We start from the raw sequence: 26856 nt of genomic DNA on the forward strand, positions 1-26856 counted from the left end.
CTCCTATTTTTAAATGAAGCCATGAAGACTGGGCAGAGCAGTGAAAGAACAAGCCTGCAACACTTATTGGAGTTTACTCACCAAGTTACAGCAGGAAAAAGCAAGGGATTATTTTTGACTTTCTAATTAAGCTTGTTCTAAAATGCCCCTGGTCACCAGCTGGTGAGGTACACAGAAAGAAAGGAAAAAAAAAAACCAAACAAGAAAAAAGGTAATTAAAGAGCCTTTCTTGCCTTGACATTGGATAGCTGTTTTTTGGCCTTTAGGTGCATGTTTCCAAATAAAAGGCAGCCCTTCATCATCAGATGAAATTGCAGAAAACAAGACTCACTCTTTCCATCTCCAAAGCTCCCACTGCAGCATTCAACTACCCCCCCTCTGAACATTCAGTCCCAACACAGGGAAATGTAACCTCCATCACCATGACACTCCCAGGAAATCGACACCTATCAACTACCACAGAATAATTAAGGAAGGATAAAAAGACAGCTGCTTTCTTTCTGTTTTTTAATCACGGATCCAGCCCCTTAAGAGATTGCTAGGCTAGAAGAGACTTAAAGAAGATTAGCTTTTTCATTAATGTTGGCAGTGAGGGGACAGTTTCAATAACTTCCACCGGGTATGTTCTTAGCAGTGAGGCAGGCAGCTTGGTCAAATAGTACCTCATTGTATATCTGAGATTATAACTGAGATTAATTTGCAGCCCAGAGAGCAGGGGAGGCTTTACAGATCAATCTTTCTTTTCAGAAAATAATAAAAAAAATAAAAGATTCTAAATGAACTTTTTAATTCTATTTACAACATCACAACAAAAGTAATAAGCTCAAAGTTTATTGGGTAAATCAAACACGCACTTATGACTTGGATGTGTAAGTTTAAAGCTTTTTGTTAACTGTGAGAGTTAACAAGTCCCAAGTATAACTCTGTTGAAGCATTTGGTTCTCTCAGAAGTGGTGAACTTGACACAGACTGTTACACACAACCAGAAACCACAGAAGCACATGCCCATGATAAAATACTCATTTTCACACCACATATTGCATCATGGAATGGTTTGGGTTGGAAGGGGCCCTAAAGATCCTCTAGTTCCAAACCCCACCATTCCCCAGACCAGGTTGCTCCAAACTCCACCCAACCTGGCCTTGAACACTTCCAGGATGGGGCATCCACACCTTCTCTGGGTAACATCTTCCAGTGTCTCACCACCCTCACAGTAAAGAACTTCTTCCTAATATCTAATCTAAACCTATTCTCAGTTTGAAGCCATTCCCCCTTGTCCTGTCACTACATGCCCTTGTATAAAAGGACCTCTCCAGCTCTCATCAGTCCTTCTCCAGTTTTTGGACTGACAGCCCTTCAGACCTGCAATGAAATCATGTTGGCCAGACAATACTTTCAAGGTACCATTTTTACTATGCCAGTGTTATTTCACACTTTTTCCTACAGAGATTTTAAAGCACAAATTCTCAAGAATAACCTCTCTTAGAGATGCCACGAGGGAATGCAAGAGAAACTTAAAAGGGTTTCAACCAGGCTAACTTGATAAAATATCAATCCCAAAGATTGGCAGCTTAGATATACTATTCCATCTCTAATTCATCAGAAGCTTTTTTCTGAAAAGTGAGGAAAAGAGAGGATTTTTTTTCCCTTTATGCATCTCCAGCACTTCATGGCTGGGCAGTTACAAACCTGTACCCCCACTAATACTGCAACCAAGATAGGTTAGTAGGAAAAGTACAAGTAAGGGGTGGAAATAACTATCAACCTCCACCTTTGAACACTTCACATCCACAAAATGCCTTCTCTTGCAAATCAGACCTTGTGGAAGGAGAAGAGAAAGGGGCAGACATTAGGAGTACAGCAACCTTCCAAGGGTCTTGTCACAGAATTTGAATGCAAGATCATGGGATTCAGGGAGTAGATGCTGTAGCACAACCGATAAACTCTTTCAGAGTATTTCTAAGGAGCAAAGTCATTCATCAACAGAATGCACTTTCCATAGAGGGCAGCTGATCACTGTTTAGGGATTACAAATGAAGACTTCACTCCTTTTTTTTTTTTAAATCATTCAAGTATTAAGACCTTAGCATGAGAACGATGTGGCAAAGTTCAACAGCTTTGTTGTTATGCAGGAGGTTGAACTAGGCAAGCAAAATATCTCTAAGTTGTTAGTTATGGGAAGGATTTATTGTCCTTTTAGGAATCACAGTTGGATTGATATGACATAGATGTATCAAGCTTTCCTGACATTCCTTGGAAGCTCTATCCTTTTCAAAGACATAAAATGCAACCCCCTAGGTTTCTGTATTACAGGAAGACAGGCTGCTGCTTCTTCTACAAACACAACTTTAGAGTCTCCCATAGGACAGAAATTTCAGTTGAGTCAGTTTTGAGACAGAGATTGTTTAGGAGAACAGTCAAAAAAACCCCCCAAACCAAAAAAGGTAACTGAAAAAAACACAGTCTCCTACAGCACACAAATCTCACCACCACCCTTGCAAACAAAAAAAAAGACCCACAACTGCCTGTCAACCAAGAGAAAGGATAATACATCCTGAACAGCCTGATGCACAGCCTTGATACTCTGTCAAGGAATACTGGGTTATGGTAATAATACTGGTTTGAAATATCGAAATCACAGCAAGTGTTTGGACACATATTAAACACAAACTTAAAAGGACCAGCTTTCTGAAAGTTAAAAAAAAATTGCCTCTAACTATTTTTAACACACATTCATAAATCATTGGCATTTTACTTCCAGTGTACAATCAGAACTCAGAGCATATTTATTTCAGAGGCATCTTGCTTCTTGTTGTCTCTGCTGACAGAATGGCATCAGGCATTCTTTGCTCTGTAGCATGGACTAATGATAGTTTGTTGGCATATCTAGGTTGACTCTTGAAGTAAATAAATAAGAAGTAGTAAAAATATCATCCCCACCTTAACAACTCCCGTTGTGCTGACCAGTTGTCAGGGTGCATGCAACTGCTGGGTGAAGCTCTTGCAGGGCAGTGGTGACATAGAAACTCCCCTCAGAAGTACATGTTGTGTTCACAGCAAAGGAAGTGAGGACAAGACAATAACTTTAAAAAAACCGAAACAAACAAACAATCCAGAGCAATTTCAGCATCACCTGGAGAATCAGCATCATTAAAAATGCCATATTAACCATAAGGACAATTCATTTAATGCAATGAAAACTTTATTGAAGGGAAAAAACAGCACTTGCAAAGATTTCACTTCGTTACAGAGAAAGTTGTACATTAGGGAAAAAAGTATTTATCAAAGAGAAATAAAACAGTGTAAATACATAGAAAAAGCACAGCAGGAAACAGAATCAGTAACAGTATAAAATATTGTGGAGAATTTCTGAATTTGATTTTTATTTTACAAAACAATTCCACAGCTGTTAGAAAAATTTAGTGGTCACATTAGAGCGAGGCACATGGTTTTAAGAAAATACACCATTTCTGGCCAGCATTTGCTGTGGTTGTAAACATCAGTATTAAGACAAACATCCTCCTCGATTTTGAGAGCCTACAACAGCACAGTGATCTTACTTTCATGAACATGATTAAGTACCAAAATTAAGTAAGAGCCGTTCTCAGAAATTCAGAGGCTCTTTCAGTGTCTGAGCACACAGCAAGAGAGGACGAGCTTCAAGCACCCACACTGCTCCACAGGCAGTTCTCAGAACACGTATTTCTGACCACTCATAAGGGACAGTGCCATGAGCCACCAAAGGCATTGTACACCAGCTGCATCCACCCACAAGTTATGACAGATTCAAGCCCGTCATCCCGTTCCTAGCTGGAAGCCATCCTGTAGTAGTCTCCAGCCTCCTCCCAATTTGCACATTCACCTACAGAGCCTAAAACACTTTCTTTTTTAAAATGTGATTTCTGAAAAGACTTTCAACTTGGTGGAGAAAATATTTCTTGGTTTTTTGTAACAGCTCATGAACAATCTCATTACTGTAAATACTAAATGAGATGAAATTGTTCACATCATCAGTGTAGAATCATCTCAGATAGTACCAGCATTCACAGTGGACTTCATCACACAAAACAGAGCAAAACTTCGAAGTAGTGAAAAAAAATCCCACATTTCAATGTACAGAGTCTCAGATGACTACCACCCTTCCCATTTCCACTTCTACTACAGCTGGAAAGTCAGCTGATCCCAGATAAACATATTTCTTGCTAGAACTGTATGCTAAGGCTGCTTGGTTGAGGTTATGATATCTGTACTGCAAATAAAAATGTGGACAAGTTGATCAACAGTGAGGCTAGGCAAAAAGCACTTTCTGGTAGAACACCAAATCCTACTGGGATAGGCACCTAATGTCATACAAGTTTCTCTAGGAAAGTCAGCCTTGAGTTAAGTGCTGTAGGCAACTGAGCAAGGACTTTGGGAAGGAAGGAGCTTTGTGATTTAAAGCACAAACATCTCTATTTGCAATAGACTGCTGACAACAAACATTCCTGCACTGAGTGACATTAAGATAGAAAGCTTCAGAAATGCCCACCACGCTTCCTGCCAAGCGGATAACCAAAGCTGATGATATTAAAACTTAACACAAAGAAGTTTTAATGACCAAAAAAAAAAAAAAAAGGTTTAATGGTATTATCTAAGTCAGATTGAAAACTAGTCATGAGGGAACATTCATATACTAGTTTACTCCCTGGTTATGTAAAAATCATATAAAATAAAGTACTTTAATAAAGTGGAAATTTCTTTTGCTGTTAAACTTGGCAACAGCCTGAACACAACTACTTAAAAGGGAATAAGAATCTAAAGAGTTTTGTTCTGATAGAGCTATTTTAAATCGAAACTGCTTGTAGATGAAGCAACAAACCCTGAGTATGTTTCACATATTGGCAAGAATACAGTAAATCTGTGCTACCGTCTGACCTTCACAGGAACAGAGCACAACACCAAAGGGCAACAAAAACCCTAGTGGCACTATGGTGATCCTTGTGTCTTTGCCATCTTTCCTTGGCTTCCCTTCCTTTAAGGACACAATTGCTTAGTCTCATGTGCTATGCAGTCAAATAAAGATTTGTTCTTCTCTCTTATTCAATAAAGGCTGTGGAACCGGAATTACAGTTTTAAAAATGATAGGATGGGGGAGAGAAAGAAAGAAAAAATTAATTTAAGTTTACCTGCTATCTGTTGGTAGTTCCATAAATTTCCTAATTCTAAATAGCTGTATTCACAACAGCCAGCTCAAAGGTTCCACTTAGCCAATATGCAAGCCGAAAAAATAACATTCAGCATACCCAATTCTACTGTTCTTCTAGAGGAATTGCTAGAGAGTCAGGCTACCACAATCCTACCCAAGCTAGCCAAGGAATAAGAGAAAGGCTTTTACTCCTTCTAATGTGAAGAAATCAAAAAAAAGAACCCCAGTAGTCAAGTTCTATTATCTTGGCTGCTGATGAACCTGGACTGATGACCCCAATTAACATAACTTTCCTGGAAAGGGGAAGCAGAAACAAAGTACTGTACTTGTAGTTTTTTTCAGGAACACCCAAAAATTAAAGAAATATTGGAATGTAAAAGGCATTAGGGCTGCATTTCAATTTCCCCTATACAAAGGAATTCTGTAAACATTATCAAAGTTCTAAGAAAAGACTAACACGTCCTTTGACAGATTTAAATAGGTTTTGAACTTACTCTGTGACAAAACACATCAGTTTAGATACTTGTCTGAGATTAGTCAGGGAAAAGAAGTATCAGTTTTCTTTAATTCCCAGTCTCCCTTGTGCAATTAACCAGTTCTACTTTTCAAGAGGAATAGTCAACCTAGTTATTTCAACACTAACTTCCAAGTCCTGGGGGAGAAGAAAAGCACTAGGATATAGCACTTGAACCTGTATAACTAATTTATCCCAACATCAGTGCCATGTTTTCAAGGTGGCATTTTCCATTCAAATGTCTTTGTAACAGTAATTCTGGCCAGCTGGAATTCACAGAAAGGTTGTTAAAATTTCCCTTTCATACTATCTGCAAAAGGGAATCCTTCATTTTTTTTAGAGAATCCTAACAGCTGGATGATACTGTGCTTTATAGATTATCAGAAGGACAACTAAATTTAAGATTTTGGTTTAACTCAGATTTTAGTAACTTTCTGAAAGCCACAGAACATCTGCCTTCACTGTGGGGTTATTAATCATTGCCAAGTAGATCTAGGTTTTTCCTGTACTAAAATCTTTGTGATATAAGTCAGGGACATACTTGCCATGCAAACATGATGCTTTCAAACGACTAAACTCTTGGTAGATGGAGCAAGAGAGGCTTCAGTTCCTACCAGAGTCCACTGGATAATCATAATCTTACACACTGACTCCAGGAAGACAGTTTGGTCAGAGGAAAGGTGAAAGCAGTTAAACAGTACCTCACAGAGGAGAAGCAGGAATTTGTGCTCAGATACTAAACAACTGACCACTGCAACGGTTTGGGAGTAAATGATTATATGTAGCTCAGAAGATAAAGAGAGTGGCCTTGGAATTTGGATACTGACTGCTCAGCATTTGTTAGGAGCTAGCAGCTAGATTGTTACACACTTTCTTTGCTAAGACAGGCAGTAGAAAATCGTACTTTCTCCTCAAAGCAGAGGAAGTTCACTAGTGTGTGCCAGTTTTAGGAGAAACTGATCCCACTTACAAAAAAAGGAAATGTTGGAGTTTTAACCTATTTACATTTCAGGAGAAAATGCATTCTCCCTTGCCCAAGTTGCCTAACCAACAGCCCACATCCACCTTATCACAGTTTGTCCTTTGAGGAAGGACATAAATAAAATCTCTCTTTGCTTGCCTACCGTGCCCTCAGCTTTGCACTGCTTCTATGCTACAGCTGAGGGAGAAGAGAAGCACCTTCAGCTTTGTGTGAAAAATTTCAGCTTCCTACCCCATACATACTGCCATTAGCTGTAAGCAAGGCAAAGAACTCAGGTTCCTGGCAGCTGAAAAAATCAATTAATCTTATTTTACAAGTTCGTTTCCTACAGGAACAAGTTTTTACAGATGAAAATATCCCTTTCACATATTTTAAGGAAACACCATCAATATAGACTGAAAATTAAATACTTCATTAAAGATGCAAACATTCCATGGTTAGTCCCAAACAGTCTCTGACTTTATAATTAAATCTTTTAGAAGTCTCATAAACCTAACATTTTGCCAGGGAGACAGGAAAAGAAAGAATACCAATATTCCATTATCCAAGGCAAACAGTGCAAAGATTAAGCGACATAAGGCTATTTAAAAAAAAACCCACGTTGTCAGTAAGAAATCAATTTGCAACTGATTTCTCTTTCTTGAAAAAGAAATCATCTAGACTGCCATAGTCCCAACAGAGCCAAGGTCTTCATTTTACAGACTTCACGTATTACTTTGAAATATTTGCAAAACCAAATACATGAAATTACTTAAGAATTATCATAGCAAATTTTGGATTTCTGCCCAGTTCTTCTGCCACACTGAATTTCATTTGATCACAAGCACCCTGTGATCAAGACACCATTGCTTACAAACCCAAGCAATTGCATACACTGGATGTAGCACACGGAGCTTCTAACAACAAGCTGAAAGGCATGTGCTTAAGAAGTAGGAAACTACACAACATGGTGATCTTAACATAGTTCTACCTAGAACTTCCTACAACTTTGTGAAGCATCCGGTATTCCTGTTAGGACAGACAGACCGAAACACATTTCTTCACAGCATCCCTACAGGCAGGAGAAAGGAAAAAAAAACAACAGTCACCTCAGTTATGCCACTTGATGAGACTCAATCCATGCTGTCTATCACACTGACACTGAGGACTGTAAAGATCAGCTGGCCATGGGTTAATTGCACAACATAATTTGCATGACTACCCAAATGCCTTAGAGACAAGTGGGTCTGCTCACTGTCCACCTGCCCACCCACAGAGGAAAGGACACCTGTAAGGCTGTAGTGAGGCACTGAAGGCCTCAGTGGGGCTGATGGGACAGGAGAGAGAACTGTATGCTCAAACACAGCAGTGCTCATGGGGGAGAATGGGAAAAAAAGGTACACAGAAGAATACTCCTGTTTAGTAGCATTTGAACCAACATTTAGGCATTTCAAAGGCAAGCCTTATGTTCAGCATGTGGTCAGCAGATTCACATATTTTTTTACTTGTGTTCTCCCACTAGACAAGTTGCTTAGGTTTATTTTCAGATTTAACTACATGGATTTCCTACACCAGGGAAAATCTTCTAAAGCCACATATTACAATGCTCCTATAAAGTAATCTTCTGTATGATTAATTAAACGATGAAAATTAAGAGAGTAGGGAAGTTTACCTTGCATATGGTATGAAGGAAATGCTGTACCTAAGAAGAAATATTTTGAAAGTTACTCTTCATGTCAGATTTTATTAGTCACAAACAAGAACAACTCTTCTGATACTCTGAATTAAAAGATACACAACTAAAATGAAGCTTTGAGTTTGTGAGCAACAGGAATAAGTATCCCTGCAAGTCATCTCAGCCCAGCCCAGGCTGTGAAACACTATGGCAAAACAGCGGGGCATGTTGTGGAAGCATTTTAAACACAGCTCTCCTGCATTCAATATTCTTTATGCTCCAACACCTACAGGCAGGCAAGATTAGTCTTGAAGGCTGGCTATGTGTTCATATCAGTTTGTGCACTACTTCAGTGACCTTGCACAGAGCATATGTTAACATGAAGAACACTGACAATTTGATTGGCATAGCTGGGTCTCCAGACAAATTCAGGAGAGTGTAAAGGAGGAATACCAGGTAGTAAGCAACACATTGATTTAAAAGGGAAAGAAAAAAACCCAGTTTTACTTCAAGCTCACAGAAATTAAACATGTTCAAAGGAACTTCCTTCAGAAATGGAGCCCTAAGCTCCATCTGCAAAGCCTCTGAAGTGGTGTGAGAGATCAAAAGGTGGGAACAGGTCAGCTCCTCACTGATGCATTGTCTAGAATCTAGGGGAATGACAAGGTAAAAATTTTCCTTCCCTCTAACTCATGCAAGGTCAAAATCCACTCAGCTACCAATGTTAGGTGCATAGAGAGTGGAGCACGTGGGGAGGAAATCACTTACCATGCCATGGCAAAGAACTGTAAGATGCAGAAAAGAAGCGCGAGTCCTGCCTTGCGCCACTGAAGGAAGAGAGAAGGGGGGAGGAGGGAAGAAACATAGCAGAGACAACAGTGTAAGAGTCTTATTTTCAAAATATACTCCAGTTATATTAACTCCATATATATATATATACACATATAGGACTCAGGTACTTACCCAGAAAGCAGAACATAGTGTTAGTAAGAGGCACAACTAGAAGAAAACAAACAATTTCTGTTAAACATAGAAACAACTCCAGTTTTTATAGATACTGTAACACTGTAACAGGTTCCTTCACAGGGACAGGAAGGGATTACATAATTTCATAGTTTTATCCAATCCTGCATAAGAGTTCCCTGTATTTAAAATGATCTTGCTATTACATTTCTCAAATGAATTAAAGTAATTACAAAATATCTCCAGAAAATAATTTTGTGGCTGCAAAGGAACATCAGTGGGTCCCTACTTCATCCCACACACTTCTTGGTGTCGTAGGCACACACCACACTTCATCATTTTGCATGAGTAAGACTAGAGTTGTACCTGAAGAGTCTTTCTGCCTCTGCACGTGCCACATTTCCTGATGATTACATGGTTACCATGGGGTTGAAGCTGAGTCATTACTTAATGTTTACCAACTAAAACTATGATACACTTTCAAGAACTTTGGGCTATTGCTTAGTAGCTCTCCTGTTTGTAGATATGAAGTCCAGCATATTCATTCAAACCAGTGCTTTTTCTTTTTTCCGAGTTGCACTGTGTCTTTCTTTACTACAGTTAAAATCTTGGGGGGGGGGGGGTAATTAGGCAACTTCAGATTATTTTCTGCTTTAACCCTCAGTTTAAATGGAAGCCTCCTATTAGTTAAAGTTTTTGTTTTCAATTTAAGACACAACAGCTCATTTAGCTGTGGCAGATGCTGATAATTCATCTTCCTTCATCAATATGTAACAGGCTTAGATACACGTGTACCACTGTGGTACTAGAGATTATAATGTGCATTTTTCTGCTTGAGTGGGAAAAACAAAGATTTAGTACTGCATATTCAAGACAGTAACACATGCATTTTTAAAGAAATCATACACTTTACCTCAACCATGATAACTGACTTTAAATGTAATTTTTCCATTAGTTTTAGGGTGGTGATTTGTATATTGGTCTAAATATTGCATCATACATCCAACAACTGGCTTTATTCCAATGAACAACATTCCAGGCATTCTCTTGACTTCAGGCATCCTAAATGCATACAAAACACATACACCACGCAGTAAGCTTCTTGCTTGGATCTGCAAGCATGCACAATTTCTCAAGCTCTGCAGCATTTCAGGATGTTTAAAGAGAAATTAGGAAGTGTTGATGCCAAGCAAACACTCTGAAGACATTCAGACTGAAAACGGGAGGACAGTCTCATGCAAGTTATACCACCTTCCAGACTCACCAAGAGAAAATGGGAAAGTTGCAGAGACAAAAAAACATTCACTTTTAAGTATGAAACTTAGCAGCAACTTCCAGGCAGAGACACACACACAGTAGGTTTGGTACAATTTCCATCTTCTGAAAATAAAAATAATTCTAAGGGCTGACTTCAGCTAAACACTGAATTTGTAATTTCATTCTGTCATACAAGTTTCAAAATCCGAAGTTATCAGCCAGCTGGGATGATGCCTGCATTTTTAATGCAAGGTGACCACAGCATAGAGTTCCCTCAGTTGCTTTGTCAGCAATAGATGACTCTATCAAGGTAGAAATACCTATATGGTTCTTTAAAGCAAATCAGATAGAATATAAAAAGACAAAATAATGAAAAACAAAATATCTAACTACGTCCGTAGGACTAGTTTGCCATCTTTAATTTTTTAGGAAATGTGTAAATATGATGTTGTGACTTCAAGCACCCTAAAAAAGCACATGCATGGTACACACACACCAGCCACAGACCCTTAATGCCCATTTAGCACAACAATCTGGCCTCATCTCAGTCTTTTCAGTGGTTTTCTGGTGCTACACTCACCTTTCCACTATAGTCGATTTGCAGGGTGTTTGATGCTTTAAGAAAAGAAAAAAAAATAAAAGAAAACACCAACCACAAACACATCCTGAGACATGGTTAGATCAATGCATATGAAAAGACTTTAAAATGAAAATTATTCACAAGTTCTCATGAGTTAAAACTGACTCCTTTGATACTTACTAGCATAACAATAGTAGCAATCAATCGTGTTGGCTCAAACATCCTTTTCAATTGTTTCATTGGTCCCATAAGAAAAAGAGTGCTGTGAAAAACAAACCAGGATGAACACAGAGGTAAGAAAGGCAAAAGTGAAACTAGGTAAGAATAAACTGTCTGTTGTCATGCAGGACATAATTACACTATGGAATATACAAGACAAAATCCATTCCTGCTTTTTTTTTTCTGCAGAGTATTTCAAATTTTATTCACACTTGTTCAGTTAAAATCAACATAAGCAGAGCAGAACTGTCAAGTTAGTAGCACAGGTCAAGGTCAGCTCCAGTTAGATCATTCTTGACAGATGCCTTTTTTAACCCACTTTTCAAAAATGCTTTTTAAATATGCTTTTCAAGAATGCCATCCACAGAGGTTCTGCATGGATTGCCAGGTAATCCAGCTCAATTCCCCTATATAAAGGACTGTTTTCAGGCCTGGATCCATTCTCTGATCCCTTACCAGAACTGCAGCCCTCATTTAGGGCCCTGGTGATGGATACTGCATGAATTATACAACGAGAAAGTTTTATCTAAAGTGATATTCCTGTCTCATATACTATGTTATTCTGCCTCATCAGTATATTACTTCCAATTCCATTATTTACACTTTCTAACATCATGCTAAGTTTCCTCAATCACAGAAGGTTGTGTCTGTCACAAATCTGTGGGGCTATGCTTCAGGAACCTTGAAGTCCTAACAACTATGCCTGCCCTGACAGACAAGACTGCCCCAGATATATTTACCAAAACACACAGAACACTACCAAATGCAAAATGGAGAATTATTTTTAACTTGGGAAGGAGGAACCAACAAAATCCAAAATCCTCAATGCTCTAAGTGTAAGTTTGATTCTTCTTTACCGATGAGTAACTTCTACCTTGAATGTATTACTAATAACAATAAATAAAATTAAAATTTCCTTTACTGTTTCAGGGCACCACTGGGAAGATTGTGTTCTTTAAAATTCAACAAGAAAATTACCTACAAAAGCAAATCTCAGGCAAATGCAACAGCTTCTACCACTTATTAACACTTATGCACTATCATTCTGCTTTTGTTTCTCATCTTTATTATGGAACTAAATTATAAAGATTGTTACCTCCCAATAGACGCAATATTCCCCAGAGTATAAAACACTGCAAAGAGAATCAGCCCTTTCTTTGGTATCCATAGCAGACAACTACCCTGAAAAGGAACATTAGAGAGACGGGGGGGGGGTGGAGGTGGAAATTAATAGCTTTGAAATTGAAAAAGAAATATATCCCAGAAATATCACATCACAAAAGAAACTTAAAAAAACCCCAACCTTAAACCTAAATGGCAGAATCACACATACAAAAGTAAATCGCATTTATTAGCATTTTTGTTAAGACTTAGTGTATCTAACTGCAATCGAGTCAGATGTCTTCTCAGAGACTCAGAAAAATCAAGCAAGGGCACAGAGCAAGGCTGCAATCACCTGGGCTCCTGAAACTCAAATACTGGGGAGATCTGGCAAAAAGTCCTTACCAAGATCGAGCACAGGCATCCTATTGCAAAACACGCAACGAAGCCTTTCACTCGGGTGCCCCAACCTAAAGAAGTTGAATCAATAACCTGGAAACGAGGAGAAAAATAAAAGCGAAACTTATTTACTAGTAGACCTCGCCTCCTATCAAGTGTGCAAACTTCCTCTCGGACGCTGAGCTGTGTCCTATTCCGGCAGCCTCTCCCGCGGCCCGCGGGAGGCGCGGGGGATGCGGCGGGACCGCCACCGGCGCAGGGGACCCGGGGGGATCCCCGCAGGGCTGAGGGGGCGGGGGGGGGAAGGGGGGACCGACCGCCTTCCCGCCCACGCCGCGATCGCCGGCACCGGCAACTTTTCCGCTGGGGCTGTTCCGCCAGCTCTCCGAACAAACCGGGGAGGGGTTCTCTGGGTGCCCCCGCAGACCCCCGGCGGTACCTCGGCCAGGCCGCTCGGCTCCTCCGCGTCGCGGCCGCTCAGCACCCGCTTCAGCTTGTCCATGGCTCCGCTCCCCGCCCGGCCAGCCCGGCTGCCCTTCCCTTCCCCTCCCTTCCCTTCCCCAGGGACTACCAGCTCCGGCAGGCACCGCGCCCACCTGCGCTCCCAGGTACGGGAAGGCCGCCGGCGCGGCGCGCGGACTGACGGGGGATGTAGTCCGGATGTGGCTGTATCCCATCTCCTCCCATCCCTTTCGCGTCCATTACTTGGCAAGAGCAAAGCTCATAGAAACAGTGATACAGACTTCATTTCGCACCCACGGCTGTGGCTCTTACCCTGGTCTGAAAGAGTCTCCACTTTATTTTTGTAACTAGCCAGAGCGGTCTCCTGCCAAAGGCATGTGGATGCAACATCTTACTAGCAGGCAAAATTCAGCATCACAAGTGGTTATTTCAGTTTATTTTGCTCAGTTAAAAACAAAACTATAAAACATTTGGTACGTTTTAGTTCGCAACATACAAGAAACAATATAAACCGCCACATTAGACTTGCCACAAAACAGCTGGAGAATCCCCCCCCGCTCCCTCCCCCTAAAATTATGTATTCAAAGTGGTACTTTTCTGTGGAAATTTTGTGCCAGCAGGCTCACGGTACACCACCTTATGCTGCTGCTTCTTGGTAATCTGTGTGGCATAAGAAAGTCACAAAGTGCTCCAATTTTGAACTTGTAGTAACTGTAACTTCCTAAACATGTTCCTGTAATTTCCCCGATACGTGTGGTTCCACTTAAATGCACCCAAAATAGATGGATATCACATATCTACATAGTCAGGATACAAGCCCATTCAATAAAACTGTATCAACAGGTCACAGATTAGAGTGTATGATGGACAAGATAAAATACACAGTATAAGCTTAACATGCAGAGTGCCCTTTTCAGTGCTTGCTGTCCACTCTGTGGGTTTTCCCCGCAACACGTTTTAGCCCAATGGAGCTTACATTAGCATCACTGACCAAACCCGAATCACAGTTTTAATTAATTAATGCAGATATAGTTTCCTTCATGCTAGCACTACATGAGCTCTGCTCTCAGTCATTACCAGGTTTAAAGTGTGTTTTTATAAGCTTTAAGGCATGTAAAACAATATATGCTTAGAGTAAAAGAAGTGCCATGATTTACTTCTACTAGAAAAATACCTCTTCACCCCCATTTGTTGTTCCCTTCCTTTTCACTCTCTCCCCGTACTCCTCTGTCACTGGAGTGGACCCAAATCATCTTCTATTACCAAATGAATTTTAATCACTTCCATGCTGCATTTATTTGCAGCCCCCTTCTTTACCCTGACATCAAAATCTTTAGGAAACAATGCTGGAAGATGAAAAAACGCCAACAGAATATAGGACTGTAATAGGGAATATAGAGGATCTCACCTCTATTTTAAAGTGGCCATAAATTCAGTCACACAGACCGTGTCCGGGTGACAATTTCTTTCAGAGACTGCTTAATTTCAGTTCTCTTCACTCATTTTATCCTATGGATCATAAGATATTTTGCAGTAATCCTTTCCAAAGGATTCCAAAGATAAGGCTGAAGGTGTATTCAGAAAAAAAAAATAAATTTTAATCAATAACTTTTTACAAACTAATCCCCACAGACTCTCTGTGAGGTAGGCAAATATTAACTCTCATTTTTACATACAGGGAACGGAGGCACCGAGAAGTGTCTTCCCCGTAGTTAGAGTAAATCAGTGACACAGGACACCAAGAAAACAGTCCCTTAGATGGCAGTAGACTGAGGTTTCTTTCCTAAAAACCTCAGGGTCTTCTCTACATGAAAACCATTTCTCTGAAGATCTGCTTAAATACCAGGTTTTGAGGTGAGTTGTTTCTATTGTCATGCAGTGTAAAATACGAACATTTTTAAACAAAACCCCCAAGACAACAGAATGCATACTCATCTGTAATCACCTTAAACCACAGCCTGCTTTTCACTGCAGTGACTTGCTTCTTGCACTGAGAGTCAGCAGTACACCAAGACAAGCCTGCTCAGCTGCCCCATTCTTAGGCCAAACCATTAACATACTGTAGGATTTCCAAAAGCAACACAAATATTTAAGTTTAATCTACAAAGTGTTAAAACCATACTATACAAGTGATCACAATGCTATTAATATTAAAACGTAAAGAATTTTATAATTAAGCCAAAATTACGTATCTGGAACACGTTAGCATCCTTTTAAGGCCATACAGGATCTCATTTGTCAAACTCCAAATACAGTATCCTTTAGGGATTACAGACTAAACACTCCTGTCTTCCATAGCCTCAACCAGTGCTGCAGTTTGGCAATTTGACTTTCAGGGCAGTATAACCATCACATGTGGGCACCATTCAGTACATCCAACAAATGGTCAGTGCAGAACAATGCATGTCCAATATTGTATGTGACTGGAGCAGCATCCAGACCCCAAGTGAGAGTCTCCAGAACTGTCTAGAGAAATCTGTCTGGCATCAGAATTAACTGCTTTACAAAGAAAGTCATTTTACCTTTATATAGTGTCAAACAAGTCCATTTTTCCCCCCATCCCTAAACCTATCCTCAGATGAAATTAATATTCTTAGGTGAGACTCTGGATCAGAGAGTAACAGTTGGTTATCAGCTCACAGTAGGGGAAGCCAAGTAAAATGTGTAGTTTAGGACTGTCAGATCAAAATAAATGCAGATGAGTTTTTTCTTTTTACTGTGGATGATTTCTCAATAAAAATAAATCATGCCAACTTTACAATGCCAGTAATCTCTTAATATCTGAAGCAGCAATAACAAAATCTTCCTAAAAGTGTTAGTGGTGGAGGGTCCGGAAAATACTCCTGCCTACTTGGTGAACTAAACAGAACCCAGACTCTTAATTGTCATTTCTCCAGTGCCATTGAAAATTATCACTCACCACCAGCTTATCATCAATTCCAGATACAGGTTTAAAAAAACCAACCAAAAAACACCATTAGCAAAACCTGCTTGAAATGTTTTCTCTTAAGGCTACAGAAAAATTAGCCAAATTCTTCATTCCACTATTAGTGAAACACCCCCCCATGGCAACGAATACGTGATCACATCATCTCCAGTCTACTTCAAGTCCATATAAAGTCACATTTATTTATTAGACTTAACACACATGGTTTCCAGTGATTCTTCTGGTTTAGGCTCCAACTTCTCTGGGAATTCTAATTTTTCACAGATTGTCTCCTTTATGGGTAGATACTGAGAGATCTCGTTAGGTTCCGTGAACAGGGAAGGTGGAACGTGCTAAAAAGCAAAAAATTTATATGAAACAAGTGAATGAAAGGAAGGGGAAAAAAAAGTACTCCAAACTTTTACAGACAATTAATCTATAATTTACCTGAAGTCAGGTATGATTATTAAAATTTATCTTATAACTTCAAATGGACATACAGTCTTACTCCTTATGTAGATCAATAAGCCACGGAAAGGGATTTAACATTTTTAAGCATCAGATTATAAGAGCACAAGAAAGTCAGAGACATCCATAAACAGCTACAGTGTTTTTTAAAAATATATTTAAAATGGGAATGTAACGAACAGTCTTTTTAAGGTTCTAATTCTAGATGAGACTAGGACGGCCACAAGGGAGTCCATGTTTTCCAGCCATTGTGATATATTCCCTGGAGTTGCTTGTATTTAGCTATTGATAATTGATCAATCTTAACATGTATCTTAGTTTTATGATGTTCACCACAGACATGTATATAAAATACTAAAACTCACTGGATTTTAATTCCATATTTTAACAAACAAGGTGGTTTCATTAAGTGAATCAGTATCTTTCTCTGGAGATCTCTGGAGATCACCACATACAAGACATGTGATGGAAAAAAATAATGCTATACTGAACAAATAACCTCCAAACTTCCTAACAACATTCTTTAAGAAGTGCACCCAGAGCTATTCAAATGCAACCTGTACTTTGGCTACCCTTGCCATGCAAGGAGCCATACCACTGTTTTAATTATTTCAAATCTCAGTGAAGCAGGAATCTTTTCTGCTTTACCTATGCAAGCTAATCTAGGGAACTGAAAAGCCACATGCATTTCCTCTCTATAACAACAAGCAGGAAAAATTACTTAACAGCACAGATGATAATTTTTAAACATGAGATGAAATAAAACCTAGATCACTGATTAATATTTCAAAAATTACAAAACTATTCAAAAAGCTCGTGTCTGGATTTAGTCCTGTTTATAGGGATCACATATTGTTAAGAAATGATACAGTGCCCCTTTCCTCACAAGACAAAAAACATTTTGCAAAAATATTCCCTTGGAAGGTTAGCATTGGTCACTTTTTCCAAGTGAAAGAAAAATAAGAGAGAAGGAAAGTTACAAGAATATGAAAGATCAGGTGCTGGGTCAAGAATAAAAATCAACAGCTGCAACTCCAAATGTGCCACAAATTATCCTGAGCCATTCCTAGAGTTTGAAGGTCATGTATTAAACTTACTTGAGAAAAATTGAACGAGTCTATTACCAAACAGATTTTAATCTCTAACACTACCTGCAAGCATACAACCAGGCCTGAAACTGAGCATCAGGGGACATGGAATACCTGATTTTATACCTGAGGAGTTCTATGAAAAAATAATTAATAAAAAATCTTGGTAACTCACAAGTAGAAAAAGTAACCCAATCCCATTTCTTGCCATGTGATCTGAGCATTTACAAATGCAAATCCTGAAATCACTAAAACAAATGCTGCATAAGCAGAAAGATTTTTCCTCTCTATCAGTTCCAAACCTAACAAAGAATGACTTACAGACACAGTATTTTCTATGCTGACTGTAAAACAAAAAAGCAGACAGAAAGAAAAAAGAAAGTAAGTTTAAAAAATGCAATACCTTTAAACTTGATATTTTGCTTTCTCTGGATGTGTATTCTCGCAACATGTAGGTCTTGTCAGCCTAATGGAAAAAAATTATCATCTTGTATCAGTGCAAGCCAAGCATTTTAAACACACTGAATTCGGTATACATTTGAATTTGGTTGACCACAGATTTTCATCTGGGAGCAGAAATGTATGTTCAAATTCACAAAGACAGAGAAAGTTGACAGCAATGTTCTCTTTTCCAGAAATCACCTTTCTGTGTGCATGCCTCAAAAAAAACACTGGGACTGAATACACTTGTTAATCTTTACTCACCTTGAACTACTTCACCAGTACAAATACAGTTAGACAAAATAACCAAACCAGTTAAATCTCAACATTCTGTATTATTTATGAGATATCAGAACTCAGTGGAATATGGACAGTTATTTGCAAGTTAACACTTGCAGTCTAACTCTATTAGACAAGCCAAAAATAATTTACTTGGAGAAAAGAACAGTACCAAACTATTTACTGTTGCCTATTTTCCTCTTGTACTTCCTTTTCTAATCTGTGCCTGTCACATGTATCTAAGTGATTACTTCACATGAGAAATAGCCTACTCTGCTCATGTAACACCTACCTCCACAGCATCCACACTTGGTTGCTAGTTCAGCACCACCACAATTATAAAAGACAAATGAAAGTTCAGTTCAGGCAACCTCTGTGCCCCCAAACATCAGTATTAAATTAGAGGAATATCAGCAGGTCTATAAAAGTAACACGGCAAGGGAACCTCTGTAAAATAGTCATGATGGAAAATAAGGGTTTACCTCATGATGAAGCCTCGTATCATTCATCCTGATAAGTACCCCATCAACTCGCAAGAAAAACCTCAACAGCACAAAAAAGCTGGAAGGCATAACTCTCTGCAAAAATAAAGATGTTCCATTCAGCATATTACAAAGGTACACTTTAAGTATGCAATTATCTGCATCAGATATTCACAATGAAAGACAGTATGAGGAGCTTTCAGTACTAAAGCCAAAATCTGGGCTGTTGATTTGCTACAACCATGGCTGAACAACAGGGCAGACAGTGCCTCAAAAGACTCTTAGGCAGGATGCAGAAAGAGGGAAAGGATTGTTCCCTGAAGCAAGTGACAGATGATAGAAAGATTTCAAAGCAACATATTTTCCAGTAAGATTGTATTTCTAAGAGCAAGGATAAAGAAGTTTGTGTTCTAAAGTTTAAATCCCAGAAAGAAGAACACGCAAAAAGTGACTGCATTTTGCATTTATTAGCCAATGAGTCACCAAGCATCTTGTGTAAGCCTCTAAGTACTCACTACTTTTACACTCAAGCTTGATACTCCATGATCATGAAGTTCATCTTCAAACAGAAGTACTTCTTCGAAAAACATAATTTGTTCCCTGGCTTTCAATTTCTCTGTATTTATGTGTTCTGTTGTAGGAACAACCTAAAGGAAAAGATTAAGAACAGTTAGCACATTAATTTGTTGCCAAACTACAAAAAGGTTGTCCTGATCTTTTGAATTCCATAGTTTTAGAAAAGAAAAAGCTTTTACAGCTCAAACCTTAAAACATCCCAGATTTCTAGGAGACAAAGTTAAAATTAAAACCAAAGTTTCCAAGAGTATCCTCTTGGAAACAAACATCAAGCAAAAGCAACAGCTAAGAGTGGAAAATTCTTAATAAACTTCCCTCTGGATACGGGCTCAGTAGGTTTTCAGCTGCAAACAATTCTGTTCACTTTCTTTCAAATGTTTTTTCCAAAACATTTGAAGATTCCTCATGTTTAACATACAAATGAGAAGTCTGCATTTACAAACAGGATTCCACTCCTTCGCTATCTCTTCTCACTACAGACCCTGAAAAGGCTTCTAATAAAGCCTTTCTGTGAAAATCAAGTACCTATATGTTTTCCACCTCATGGTGGAAAGACGTAATACACCTCATGGTGGATAGACCCTAATGCACTTCTGCTGCCTTAAGACTACAAGCCAACAACACATGGTTTGTTTCTATGCTGCATTTTTAATTCCAGAATAACTCATGATCTCTAAACAAAGCATTCTAGTGAATTAATATAGATTTTTCTACTTAGTAGCAAGAAATCTGTAGACAGTAAAGAAAAACTGGTAACTTTAGTCTTATTCTCAAGATAAGACTTATGAGTTTAAATAAGAGGAGTTACTGCTGCAATAACATAAAATCATTGAAAGCAGCAAGATCTACATATCTGCTTAGACAAACAGGCAAGCAACAGAGCACAAAGGTAATACAGAATTACACAGTTGATAGTTCTGCTGTGTGTGAGCAGCTCAGAGCTTCAGAGGGGCACCCAGCAAGTGCTGAACATTCCCATGTCCTTTAATCCTAAAATGCCTTAAGAAACCACCACCCTCCCCCCACCCCTCCCGATATTAAAATAAGCCATGATTTCTTTAGGATAACATGCTGAGAGACAGGATAAGCCCAAACTATACTTTGCAGTCAGAAATTATGAAGCACGCTTTAGATTTTACAGAAGCCTACTGAAGCATAAATGACAGCTTTAAAAGTGTTTGACTGAAGCAATATGTGGTCAGCATTTGACATGGAGAAAATCGTTACCTTTAACGTTGCAGTATCTCCCAGCAATGTCCCTTTGTAGTCTGTTGTGTAAGTCCAGTCATACGGCTTGACAACTTCCTTAGTGTGCTCAGTCTCACTCCTCAAAAAGCGAAAGAGAAAACAGGTTTGTAGTAATTGTTTTGTAGTAATTCTTAAAAAATTACAACCCCACATACGACTGTGCACTATGGTTCCCACATTATTCTCCAACAGAAACAGAAGATTTGTGCTGCAATGACGATGTTAAGACTTAATCATACTTTCACAACATCTGTTTCCGTAGTAACTTAGAAAACCATTACGAGAATTCCTGTGCTAACACTATCTCAGTTCTGTGAGTCAAAATAAAGATTTTGTGCAATATTGCTGAAAAATTTGTATTTCAAGATCATTTTTTCTTTAAGTAGGCAGAAAGTGATGAGCTGATGACACACAGCAATCATCGACACTGCAATTTGCCTTAGTTTTCATGACAACTTTGCTTTCTCTCTGTTTTTTATTTCCACGTGCTCTAAAACTAATTTAGTAAATACCAAGCATTACAACTAGTTCACACGCATGGTAATTGTTCTGCTTTATTCCTAAGGCTAAGATTTTAAACATGTACAGCACTTGGAAACACCACACAATCTTGTAATGCTCGAGGCCCTGTGAGTTCGAATAAACAGGAACAGCACTGAGCCATGTTAAACTTGAAGTTTATTTTAAGAAAGCCAAGACACAACTGAAAAAATACAGCAGACCCAATTTAACACACAGGATGATCACAGCAAAGAAAAGCTAAGTGACTTCTGTGATCACAGGCTGTATCTAGGGCAGAACCAAATGCAACATGGTCTTCAAGAGTTTGGTCTGTTCTTTTAACTACTTTATGACAGTTTCATATGCAACGCACCAGTACTTGCCCACTGGTGATAAAATACTGTACCTGCTCTCTTGCCACTCCTCTGCACAAGCGACTTTGATCATACCTTGACAATTATTGACACATTTTAAAGCATCTGTAGCATTGAACTCAATTCCAAAACCATGATCATGCTGTATTCTCAGGATGTTGTCTCCAAACATCATTTCTGGCAGGGAAGGCATGTGTAATTCATCGGCCAATCTGCAGAGAAAAATAAAAGACACATCAGTCAGCTATAGTTGAGTAAAAGCAGTCCCTGTTCTGGAATAAGTATTCTTTAGACCATAATAATTTAGAAGGCATATCATTGATATGTTCTGCAAGACTTTGTATTTTCCCAGGTTAATCATTTGACCTGAAATGAAGAATCCTTGAACCAAAGTGACTTTTTCACCGCAAAAGTATTTCCAAAACATTCCTTCTCCATCAGGTTTGTACAAAAGTCTCACACATGAGGAATCAAAAAATATCTGAGAAGTATGTAGAAGGAGTTTTTAACCTCTTCTAGCAAATCCCTGGGTGGTCCACGAACTACTCTGGCAGGTGCTCAAAAAGAACTTTTAGGAACGAGCACTCATCCTCAGCAAGTTTGAACTCACTAGGCACAGTGGTCCATACCTCCGAATTTAGAAGCCTACAAAAAAGACACTTAAAAGAACCCTGGCATAGTATGTGAAAAGCACAGAAGACATTACTGTGATCTACCACTTTTCCAAGCTGGTAGAAAACTGGTACTGGTATTTATAACTTTAAGCAGAAAAGCCACAGCCAGAGCCACAGATCAAACTGAACAAGGTACTGCATGAACCAAGTAAGCATGATCCCTGCAGAAAATCTCAAACCATTTCACATTCTGTTTTGCATCAATCTATATACTTATTTGTACTTATGTACATATAAACATGTGCTATATATAAATACACCCCCCCACACCTGATATATACTCTGACCTTAATTACTAAAAGGCTTCATATACTTCTTTTTCTCCCTACCACTACCTACTTTACCTATCAAGATCAAAAAGGAATACATGACATCTGGAGAGAAGAAAACTTTAGGAAAATACATTAATTTGAAGGACAGAAGGACAAAAAGTGTCGTAATCACAATGTTCACATTGATAACAAGGCATTCCTGAACAAAAGTGGTTATTTCAGCAACCCTACATAAAAAAGAACAATATGCTAACCTTACTAAATTACAAAAAGCAAATTCATAGACCTGGAGAATAAGATCCTACATTTTTCCCAGAGAAGGCAGAATAACATTATGAACTTTTCCATTTCATCAAGTGTAGGTCCCTGGACCTGCAAAGACCAACTCTAGCACAGAAAGGAGTTCTTGGCTATGGTACATTTAATTCTTCACTTTTCCATACAGGCTGCTGAGGCATTTTTGCGATACATATCTGCCAGAAATAAAACTCCTACAGATACTAATGATGTTCCCTGAGCAATAGAAAAAGGCAAAATGCCAAGAGAAATACATTATAAAAGGAAGCTGACTAAAAGCACTGCAACAAGATGGTTTCTGACTTTTCAAATTTGAAGTGGGATGAATTGTTTTGCAGATCTCATGCTAGGTACTGAGATCTACGGGTAAATGGCTATTTTTGGACTTCCCTACCCTGCAAAATCCTCTGTGTTCTTTCAAGCCTGTGTTCTGGCTCTTGCTGCTTTACTTTTCAGTCTTTTTCAACATGTTCTGAAAAACTGTGCATTCCTCAAAAACATCTAAACAGATAAAGGTAGTTTCCGAAAATTACAGAGGTGACTAATTTAAAATAGGTACATTTAAAGAAACTGAATAGATCAGAAAATAAGTAGAGCAGGCAATTTGGCTCTTAGACTGGCAGCTTAAGTCTCTCACTTGTTCACAAATAATGAAGAGAATGAACATCCCCCCAATCTTAACAAAAAAGATCTATATTTTTAAGAGGTAGCATCCTACAAAATAAGTCTTCAAATATGGCACAAAAATGAGATGCTCTAAGAACAGCCCTCTTTCCCCCACAGGACACAGGTACAGCTAACGTGGATGTTGAAGCCTCATTACAGAAAAACTACTAAATCACAGGATTCAAGTTTTCTTACCTGTAACTGTAAAAACCAAAGGATCATTAGTCAGAAGCAGTTTGAGATTATTTTAGGCATAAGATAAAGATGGAAGAAGGAACACAGCTTTTACCTGTTTTAAGGCGGATGCCAAATTTTTAAAAAGTATTATGTTGTTGTTATGTTTGAAAATTAACATTTACATAGTTTTCTATAATGCTAATTAAAAAACAAGCATAGCATTTCCAGACATGAGACTTTATGAAACAAATTAGAATCATGGAATTGTTTAGGTTGAAGAAGACCTCTAAGATCATCAAGTCCAACCGTTAGCCCAGCACTGCCAAGTCCACCAGGAAACCATGTCCCTGAGTGCCATGTCTACACATCTTTTAAACACCTCCAGGGATGGTGACTCAGCCACTTCCCTGGGAAGCAGGTTCCAATGCCTGACAACACCTTCTGTGAAGTAACTAATATCCAGTCTAAACCTCCCTTGGTGCAACCTGAGGCTGTTTCTTCTTGTTCTATTATTTGTTACAACCTCCTTTCACATAGTCGTAGAAAGCGATAAGGTCACTTCTGAACCTCCTTTTCTCCAGGCTAAACAACCCCAGCTCCCTCAGCCACTCCTCACAGGACTTCTGCTCCAGACCCTTCCTAAGCTCCATTGTCCTTCTCTGGACACGCTCCAGCACCTCAATGTCCTTCTCGTAGTGAGGGGCCCAGAACTGGACACAGCACTCGAGGTCCAGCCTCACCAGCGCTGAGTACAGAGGGACAATCACTCCCCTGGTCCTGCTGGACACAGTATTTTTGATCCAAGCCAGGACACCATTGCCTTCTTGGCCACACACTGCTGGCTCATGTTCAGCTGCTGTTGACCAGCACCCCCAGGGCCTTTTCTGCTGAGCTGCTTTCCAGCCACTCTTCCCCAAGCCTGTAGTGATGCCTGGGGTTGTTGAGACCCAAGTGAAGGACCCGGCAATTCGACTTGTTGAACCTCACGCAATTGGCCTCAGCCCACCAATCCAGTCTGTCCAGACCCCTCTGAAGGCCTTCCTACCCTTCAGCAGATCAACACTCCCATCCAACTTGGTATCACCTGTGAACTTACTGAGGGTGCACTTGATCACCTCACCTGGACTGCTGACAGACATTAACAGGATGGGCCCAAATACTGAGCCCTGGGGGACATCACTTGTGACCGGCCACCCGCTGGATGTAACTCCATTTCCCACCATTCCCTGTGCCCGGCCATCCAGCCAGTGTTTCACCCAGAAAACAGTGCACCCATCCAAGCCAAGGGCAGCCAGTTTCTCCTGGAGAAGGCCTTAATCTCAGGAAAGGGAAAAGCAAGATGAATGAGCATACATTTAACATGACTAACAAGAAATTGTATTCCACTACTCCAGAAACTGAAAACAAGAAGTATCTGATGAATTTAGCTGCCACTGTGGTCAGTTATGGCACAGCTGAACTGTTCAGCTCCACATTAGCAAATCTGACTTAAGTGCTTGATGCTGACACAGGAACCCTTTCTCTGGTGGTTTGACAGGAGTGGAAATTACTACAAGAAGAAAGCAAATTATAAATTTTTAATGAAAACCACTATCTTAATATAGCTATTACCAAGACATGCTACTGGAGTAGAGAGTCCATGGGCCACATTTAAAGGGCCCTTAATCACCATTAAAAAGTAATTAAGAAAATCAGGCTTCTAATTAGCAGGCATCAGTTCACAGAGGTCCAGATCTCCAAAACCACTAGAATCATAGAATGGTTTGGAATGGAACGGACCTTAAAGATCATCGAGTTCCAACCCCCTTGCCACAGGCAGGGACATCTCCCACTGGGCCAGATTGCTCAGAGCTCCATCCAGCTTGGCCTGTCAGGGATGAGGCATCCACAACTTCTCTGGGCAACCTATTCCAGTGTCTGGCCATCCTCACAGTAAAGAGCTTCCTCCTAATATCTAATCTAAACCTCTTCTCTTTCAGTTTGAATCTCTGCCCCCTTGTCCTGTCACTACATGCTCTTGTAAAAATCGCCTCTCCATCTTTCTTGTAGGCTCCCTTCAGCAATCATTAAAACCAAATTTTGGAAATCACCTGTAACCCAAATCACCCTGGTTTCTCCAGCCAAAGAATCAAGCTTCCCGTCTCGAAAAAAGAGGGAAGAGCTCCCCTTCCCCCCTAGTAACTGGACTGAGAAGCATCTCCTCCGCCCTGGGAAGGGTTTGTGCTACCCGCGCAAGGCGCCCAGGCGCCCCAAAGCCCTCGCTGTGAGGGGCTGAGGCTGCAGCCCCGCGAGGTCCCCGAGCAGCGGGGACGCTGTGCTGTGCTATGCTGCACCGTGCCGAGCTGTGCTGTGCTGTGCCGTGCCGTGCTATGCTGTGCTGTGCCGTGCTATGCCGTGCCGTGCTGTGCTATGCCGTGCCATGCTATGCTGTGCCGTGCCGTGCTGTGCTGTGCTATGCTGTGCCGTGCTATGCTGTGCTATGCTGTGCCGTGCTATGCTGTGCCGTGCCGTGCTATGCTATGCTGTGCCGTGCCGTGCCGCGCCGTGCTGTGCCGCCTCCCCCGGCCCGAGCCCGCCCCACCTCTCGGCCTGCGCCGACTTCATGATGTGCGTGCGGGCGGCGCTCAGCTTCCACGGCCCGAAGGTGAAGTCGCGCCGGCTGCTCTGGAAAACCGGGTGCATGGCGGCCTCCTCTCCGCCGAGGAGAAGGCAAAAGGAGCCAGAACGGGTGGCGGAGCTCCTCTCCTCTCCTTCCCTCCCCTGTCCACCCCGCACAGCGCTCACGGCAGCGACCGCAACGCCGGAACAGCCGCCTCACAGCGCTTCCGCTTCCAGGGGCGCCGGCAGCGCGGAGGCCGGGCGCGGAATCCTGGGATGTATTAGGAAGAGCTTTGCTAGCAGGCTGAGGGAGGTGCTACAGTACCTCTCCTCAGCCCTAGTGAAGCCACATGTGAAGTGCTGTGTCCAGCTCTGGGCTCGTCAGAACAAGAGATACATCGAGATCCTGGAGCCAGTCCAGAGGAGGGTGACAAAGATGATTAAGGGACTGGAGCATCTCTCTTACAAGGAAA

At 40.3% G+C, this 26856-nt stretch overlaps 2 protein-coding genes across 3 annotated transcripts; both read right to left on the bottom strand.

The window, feature by feature from the left end:
* Window positions 1–3184: 3184 nt before the first annotated feature.
* SFT2D2 (SFT2 domain containing 2) lies at window positions 3185–14304 on the bottom strand. Of its 2 annotated transcripts, none has more exons than XM_032679054.1 (8): window positions 13451–14304; window positions 12861–12947; window positions 12451–12536; window positions 11316–11397; window positions 9299–9334; window positions 9104–9162; window positions 8333–8362; window positions 3185–7732 (listed from the first exon to the last, which is right to left on the bottom strand). In XM_032679054.1, exons 1-8 carry the CDS (start codon window positions 13529–13531, stop codon window positions 7693–7695), a joined length of 501 nt encoding a protein of 166 aa, XP_032534945.1. In that variant the 5' UTR covers window positions 13532–14304; the 3' UTR covers window positions 3185–7692. The 2 variants fall into 2 exon arrangements, with proteins under 2 accessions (XP_032534945.1, XP_032534946.1); XM_032679055.1 differs by lacking the exon at window positions 13451–14304 and adding an exon at window positions 13294–13426.
* Window positions 14305–16409: 2105 nt separating this feature from the next.
* Window positions 16410–26597, bottom strand: TIPRL (TOR signaling pathway regulator). The gene is made up of 7 exons (XM_032679053.1): window positions 26367–26597; window positions 21732–21911; window positions 20804–20903; window positions 19516–19647; window positions 19001–19096; window positions 18202–18264; window positions 16410–16595 (listed from the first exon to the last, which is right to left on the bottom strand). Exons 1-7 carry the CDS (start codon window positions 26465–26467, stop codon window positions 16443–16445), a joined length of 825 nt encoding a protein of 274 aa, XP_032534944.1. The 5' UTR covers window positions 26468–26597; the 3' UTR covers window positions 16410–16442.
* Between the last annotated feature and the right edge of the window lie 259 nt (window positions 26598–26856).

The sequence above is a fragment of the Chiroxiphia lanceolata genome, chromosome 2 (genome assembly GCF_009829145.1).
Source record: "Chiroxiphia lanceolata isolate bChiLan1 chromosome 2, bChiLan1.pri, whole genome shotgun sequence".
NCBI lineage: Eukaryota > Metazoa > Chordata > Aves > Passeriformes > Pipridae > Chiroxiphia > Chiroxiphia lanceolata.

What these genes read in the sequence shown, in the direction of transcription:
- SFT2D2 (XM_032679054.1), bottom strand. Translation starts at nt 13,531, where the DNA reads ATGGGATACAGCCACATCCGGACTACATCCCCCGTCAGTCCGCGCGCC. An exon ending in GATGCCTGTGCTCGATCTTG is followed by an intron (nt 12,537 to 12,860) that starts GTAAGGACTTTT and finishes GTTCCTTTTCAG; the next exon opens with GGTAGTTGTCTGCTATGGAT. An exon ending in AATATTGCGTCTATTGGGAG is followed by an intron (nt 11,398 to 12,450) that starts GTAACAATCTTT and finishes TGTTTTTCACAG; the next exon opens with CACTCTTTTTCTTATGGGAC.
- TIPRL (XM_032679053.1), bottom strand. Translation starts at nt 26,467, where the DNA reads ATGCACCCGGTTTTCCAGAGCAGCCGGCGCGACTTCACCTTCGGGCCG. An exon ending in ATACGAGGCTTCATCATGAG is followed by an intron (nt 18,265 to 19,000) that starts GTAAACCCTTAT and finishes TTTTTCCATTAG; the next exon opens with GCTGACAAGACCTACATGTT. An exon ending in GCAAAATATCAAGTTTAAAG is followed by an intron (nt 16,596 to 18,201) that starts GTATTGCATTTT and finishes TTTGCTTTTTAG; the next exon opens with CACGTTCCACCTTCCCTGTT.